At 39.3% G+C, this 6595-nt stretch overlaps 1 protein-coding gene across 1 annotated transcript; it reads left to right on the forward strand.

Annotated features, from left to right (window-relative positions):
• Window positions 1–984: 984 nt before the first annotated feature.
• Window positions 985–3847, forward strand: LOC140519073 (uncharacterized). Its single transcript, XM_072631766.1, has 2 exons — window positions 985–1040; window positions 2339–3847. The coding sequence occupies exon 2, from the start codon at window positions 2386–2388 to the stop codon at window positions 3604–3606; it is 1221 nt and encodes a 406-aa protein (XP_072487867.1). The 5' UTR covers window positions 985–1040; window positions 2339–2385; the 3' UTR covers window positions 3607–3847.
• Window positions 3848–6595: the final 2748 nt, after the last annotated feature.

Raw genomic sequence — 6595 nt, forward strand, 5'->3', positions numbered from 1 at the left:
AAAGAGGCAATGGAGGGGAAAATGGGGGAGGTGAGAGTGAAAAAGTCAAGCTTACTCTCATGACATTTGGCTTAAGGAGGGAATAACATGCACTCTCAATTTGGTATGAAAACCTATCTTACATTACAGGAAAGTGGGGGAGAAGGGGAGAAGTTGGGTGGGGGGGATGATAGAAGGGAGGGCAAATGGGAGGAAAGAGCAATTAGAGTAAACACTTTAGGGAGGGATAAGGTCAAAAAAGAGAATAGAACAAACAGGGGGGCAGGATAGGATGGAGAGAAATATAGTTAGTCTTTCACAACATGACTATTATGGAAGTCTTTTGCATAACTACACATATATAGCCTATATTGAATTTCTTGCCTTCTCAGTGGGATGAGTGGGGGGGAGGAAGGGAGAGAAGTTGAAACTCAAAGTTTTAGGAATGAATGTTGAGAATTGTTTTTGCATGTAACTGGGAAATAAGAAATACAGGTAATGGGGTATAGAAATCTATCTTGCCCTACAAGAAAAGAGAGAAGATGGGGATAAGGGAAGGGAGGGGTGTGATAAAAGGGAGGGCAGATTGGGGCAAGGGGTAATCAGAATGCACAGTGTTTTGGGATGGGGAGAGGGGAGAGATGGGGAGAAAATTTGGAACTCGAAATAATGTGGAAATAAAGGTTGAAAACTAAAAATGAATAAATTGATTAAAAGAAAAAAACAAACAAAAAAAATTAAGTGAAACTCAATCCATCCTGGAAGTTGGTTCTCCAATCCCTAATTATTAAATTCACCTCTAAATTCCAGATTAAAGACATTATTTTCAGTCCTGGAGCCCTGAATCTCAGTCCCAGAACAAAGTAGTCATTTCCTTTTGACCTAGAATGAGGCCTTTATGCAGAGGGTACTGAGAGCAGCTGGGTCCTAGAGAGAACCTTCTTGAAGGGCATTGAGAGAAGCTTGATCCTAGAGGGCCCATTTCCCCATAGTTGCCTGGCAACAGTCAACATTGGATCCAGAGAGAGGCCTGGAGAAGTTCTGATCTCAGCGATGGAGAGGTGAGGGGCATTCCATCTCAGGTGCTTGGGCAGCTAGGTCCCAGAGCAGAACAGAGAGGACATTGAACAATTAAATTATCAGCAGGGCTTGGCCCAAGGAAGTCAGTGGCCAGAGAGGGAGGGGTTGATGGGAGATGTAAGAAAGTCAGAGAGATATGAACACAATCAGAGGTTCTTTTCATACGCAGAGACACAGAGCACAGGCAGAAACATAGGACAGTGGCAGGTTTTTGGAGCAGAGGAATAGACACAGAACAGATGCAGATACACAGAAGACAAGTTAAGAGGGGAAGGGGAATACAAGAAGAGATACAGAAAACAGGTAGAGACATTGGGCATAGGCAACGACACAGTTCTAATCCTAAACTCCAGGTTAAGGACCCAAACCTATCCTCAGTCCTGGAGCCCAAAAACACAAGTCATTTTCTTTTTAGGATAGTCAAGGACACAGGATACAGGTGGAGACAAAGAATACAAGCAATGATGTGGGATTAAGTAGGAACATGAGTCACAGGCCATAAATTTAGACATGAGTTTTAGGGAGGAACATAGAATACAGGGAGTGACCTGGGTTGCTACTAGACATGTAATATGTAAAGAAATACAGGAGGAAAGCAGAGACAAGGATTATGGGCCATGAGACTGTGGGATCCAAGGCAGAAAGAAGCAGCACCAGCAGATACGCAGGGATGCTATATGATACAAGATGAAGAATGGGACACAGGTATAGAGAAAGGATGATGTCAAGGATGTAATAGGTGGGATTTCTGCTTCATGTGGATTAAATTAGATTGGATTAGATGATCTTTGTGATCTCTTCCAGTTCCAGGATTCTACAATTCTGTGATTAACTCCCAGAAATGTATTATATGGGAGTCCTAGGGACAGAAACAATAGGCACATGAGCAACAACAGCAGCCACCTGGGGGGTGATCTGGATAACTCTGGTAGATTCCTATCTAGCAAACTTGAAGACTGCTTTTTTTTTTAAAGAGGAGGGTTATAATTTGTTGCTTCCATTAGTGATGATTAGTGATGTAAACAAAGAGCTCAGCTACTCTTATATTTCCATGTAGTTTCAGGAATATTATCAGTGGGGAGGAAAGGTATGATAAAGGCAGGAGTGGGGAAGAGAGATGAAGGGAATGGCATCTAAATCAAAGATTCATACCATTCAGCAAAAATATACTTCCATCTATATTTTGTTACCTTCAGGCACCAAATGCAGTGAAATATACCAATCTTTGAAGGCAAAATGCCAAACATTTATTTTCTAAGGACTTTTTTTGTGGTTACAGTTTTCACTTTGATCTTGTGGTTGGTATCACTGTATTGGTTGAAGACAATGGAGAATGAATTAAGAAGAATAAAGTTATCTTTGGCTATGTGCAGAGGGCAGATTGCCAGAGGAACAATTACCCCATTAGAAAATACCAAAACTCTTATTATTGCACCTTATTTTGATCGAAGGTTTATAAACCTCACCCGAGTGATCAGCATCATTCATCACAAAGATGTAAAAGAGCTTTACTGCTGGTTCTGCTGCCAATCCTCTGGAAATATTTCTATTATCAGAGCAGGGATAGATGTTCTCAAGGATAGGTTTGGGTACCCTTATGGTGCTGCTAATCTGCTTTGTGAACTTCCTCAGAACTGTAATGCCCAGTATGTGTCAATTCACTGGGCCAAGCAAGGAAACATCAACCAGATGCCATGGTTTGAAATAAGAAACCGAGAAACTTGGAACCCATCTTCTGAATTCACTGTGTGCATCTCCCCTCTGTTTGGAAATTATAATAATGTTTTACAGTTTATACAAAGCATTGAGATGTATAAAATTCTTGGGGTTCAGACAGTCATGATCTATAAAACCAACTGTAGCCAACTGATGGAAAAAGTCCTGGCATATTACATTGATGAAGGAACAGTACAAACAATTCCCTGGCCTATAACGTCCTACCTCAATGTTTCACCTGCCTCGCATTTTTCTAAAGGGAAAGGAGACATTGGTTATCATGGACAGCTGACTGCCCTCAATGACTGCCTCTACCGAAACATGCCAAGGAGTAAGTTTGTGTTGCTGAATGACATTGATGAAATCTTGCTGCCTGTTGGCTTTTCCAACTGGACCACCATGATGAGAACAGTAAAAGCAAGAGGTCAACATAATGGGACCTTCCTGTTTGAAAATTTTGTCTTTCCAACTTCCATTTTTACTTCCAATTCCAAATATAACATTTCATCATGGAGAGTTCACCCTGGAGTGGACATCTTGCAGCATGTGTACAGAGAAGCCTACCAACCTTGGAAGCATAAGCCAAAGAAAATGATGGTCTCTCCCTTCAATGTTATTCAAATTTCTGTCCACAGGGTACTTAGAAGCTTTGGTCCTCAATTTCATGTTTCCCCAGACATAGCTTTCTTTTACCACTGTAGATATATTAACCCTAGGGACATTCCTCAAAAACTTCTTGTTAGGGATCACACAATCTGGCATTTTGGTCCATCTTTAGTAAAAAAGGTTAACCAAGTTATACAAAAGTTATTCCCACAGAATGGGATATAGGTATTACCCTTATCATTCCAAGTTAAATGAAGCCCAAGCTTTGGAATAAGGCCTCAGCAAAGCCAAAGGAAGTGACCCACAATAATAACCAGACAAAGGCAATAGTGAAAGCTACCTGGACTATACGGTCAATTTTTGAGGAACTTCAGAAAAAAGTATCCTGAGAAACTCATTCAGGGAAAGAAGGTTCTCCTTGGGCTTAGAGTGGCAGTACTGAGGAATAAAGCCTTATCCACATACATTTTGATGGAAGAACTTTCCTAAATTTTCACTAATTGGTAAAAATGTAACCATTGAGGGGAATAAGTCCTGGGAATCAATATTTCTTTTTTAATTAGTTCTTCTTTCAGTTTGTCTTTATTATAAAAGAGAGGAGTTGAGCTACCCAGTTAGCTGGGTCCCCATTTTTTTGGATGGTCAAAAGATACCCAGTTGACTTGGGTTTTACTGGCTCCTTTCCTCTCCCCTCTCCTCCCTTCCTTTCCCCTCCCCTCTCCTCTCCTCTCTCCTCTGTCCTGTCCTGTCCTCTCCTCTTCTCTCCCGAAACCTTAAACCTACTGCACTCTGAAGCTGGGACACCAGTGAGCCCCTGCCTAAGAGCTCCTCTAGACCCTTCTAAACTTTAGAGTGATTATCAACAGTAACTGTTGCTTTTTCCCTCCCAGCCTGATCTCTTTCTTTTTCTTGGCCTCATTAAAGGGGCTATGCCCTGGCTACTTCTTAAACAGGCCTATTCAATGAATGGGTGTTGCCTCACCCTAAGTGAGTACCTGCAAAGACCTTGGCCTAAAGGACCCAAGGTCTCCCAGTGCATCCTAGTCATCTCCAGTCATCCTGATGAATATCTGGTCACTGGATTCAGATGGCTGTGGAGGAAAAGTGAGGCTGGTGACCTGCACAGCCCTCCCTCACTCAAAACAAAGTCGAGTGCAAGTCATGTCATCATTTCTCTGATGGCATGGTCTTCTTCGGCAATGAAGGACAAACACAATTATAAAAGAGAGTTTACAAAGAATCTTTTGAGCCATTGTTCCAGATTTTCTTTTCCACTACTAAACAGTTTTAAAGTCTTTCAATTAAACACCTACATATACACATAACTCAATAATTGGGAGTGATTTGAGGTTAGGCTGGATAAACCATGATAAATAAATGGATTGTTCTTACTTTTAAATATAGGCAGTAGCTGTAAAGGAAAAATCTTCCTATGGCTTTATCAGATTTACACTAATGAAGAGATGAAGGGCTTTTGTAATTAACTATTAAAACTTTTGAGCAAAGAGGTAGCAAATCCTTAAAAGAAGCATATTTTCCTAAATTGATTAGATATCCACTAGTAGAAATAGGTGAATGGTATTAATTTGCTTGCCAAAATTTTTTCTCCAAATGAATACTTCAAACAGTCCTAATTTTCACAAATTAGAGTGGTGATAATCTGTTTTAGACAAAGATAAGTGTGTGTGATTGCAAACAGATTCACCTAACTTAATTTTTCTCCATTTCAAGTTGTATTTAACATTCAAATACTTTAAAAATATTTAATTATCCCACATAATTAGGAAAGCCCAACAGGCCATACTAAGTGGCCCCTTTGAGTCTAATCTGATAAAGGAGATATTATCAAACTTTAACCAGTAAGTCTGTATAGAGTCCTTCCTACTGATAAATCTTGAAAATAGATCATCTTTTTTGGGAGTATGGAATAGATGACTCCAAATGAAAGGCTTGTATTTATTATTTCACTCCAAAATGCTAGCTTAAATGCAGGCTGAATTCTTCCTCCCAGCTCCCAAGCAATTTCCATATGTTAGACTAACTGTTCAATCTTGTCACTCTGCTGAGAGCAGGTGAAGACTTGATAAGGGTTCTTTGGCCATGAGTACTGAGCAATATTTTTAAGAGTTTACGGTGTTTTTCAGGTCCTCTTACCGTTTTAAAAATTCTGCTGAGAAAGGGAAATATATAATGCATGGCATTCAATCAAAAAGTCCAGTGGGAGAGGCAGAGCAAGGAGGGATGGTTTCAAAGCAGGTTTTAACATGTGTGACAATATGCTTACTGAAGAATAAAGTAATGACTCAAAGTCCTCATTTAATTTTAAAGTTGTTTGTCAAAATTCCAGCCCCAATAATTAAAGTCAATGAATAAGATTTATGTGTTATTATATGCTAAAGCAAGAATGAACCCCAGAGATGACTGTCACTAAAAATGTCTCATCCTTTCCCCTCTTGCCCTTTTATTTTAAAATCAGAATCTCTCCCCCCAACCCACTCTGCAGTCAGAAATTCCACTAATCCTGAAGATTTAAAACCCAGAGAATACACAGATTTCTTGGGGTAGGTTTCTTTTTTAAAAAACAATAAAAAGAATATACTTCATCTCATAATATGTCTTTCTGCTTCCAAGATGTGGGTGTATTCTGAGAGTTACCTACAAGTCCCTTACTTTTCTGGGGCTACTCAAACTAACAATAATCATCCAATAAGCAGAGACAAACAGAGAAAAATCCCTCTGTTAATTTTTACAAATCCATCTCATATATTTTCAAAAGAGAGAGAGAGGGAAAGAAAGAGACTTAAGAATTTGGAAGAATATACCTCATATAAAAGGTAAAGAAAAATTAAATTGAAATTATGATTTCCAGGAAGTGAATTTAAACAATACTAGGTAGGGAGCCAGCCTTTGGGCTCAAGTTCCATTTCCTGCTGGCTGTTTGTCTTTTAACACATCAGTCTTCTAGGCAAATCTCTAAGGAAAAAAATTTCAGAGAAAATGCTGACCTGAATTGGTAAAGGGAGTTTCCTCTCTGAGTTCTCTGTATTAGTGAAATCATAGGTCTAATTCATTAACTCCCTTAATTTAAGTGATTATACATCCTAGTCAATGCTTTTTATCTGAAATGTTCAAAAACCATTGGCACAAGATGATAAACAATGATATAGACCAACCACCAGTGAAATATGAAAGTCATACAACAAAGCTCTTCAAC

The sequence above is a fragment of the Notamacropus eugenii genome, chromosome 1, assembly GCF_028372415.1.
Source record: "Notamacropus eugenii isolate mMacEug1 chromosome 1, mMacEug1.pri_v2, whole genome shotgun sequence".
Lineage (NCBI taxonomy): Eukaryota > Metazoa > Chordata > Mammalia > Diprotodontia > Macropodidae > Notamacropus > Notamacropus eugenii.

Excerpts from the sequence above, each read along its gene's own strand:
- LOC140519073 (XM_072631766.1), top strand. The coding sequence starts at position 2,386 with ATGGAGAATGAATTAAGAAGAATAAAGTTATCTTTGGCTATGTGCAGA.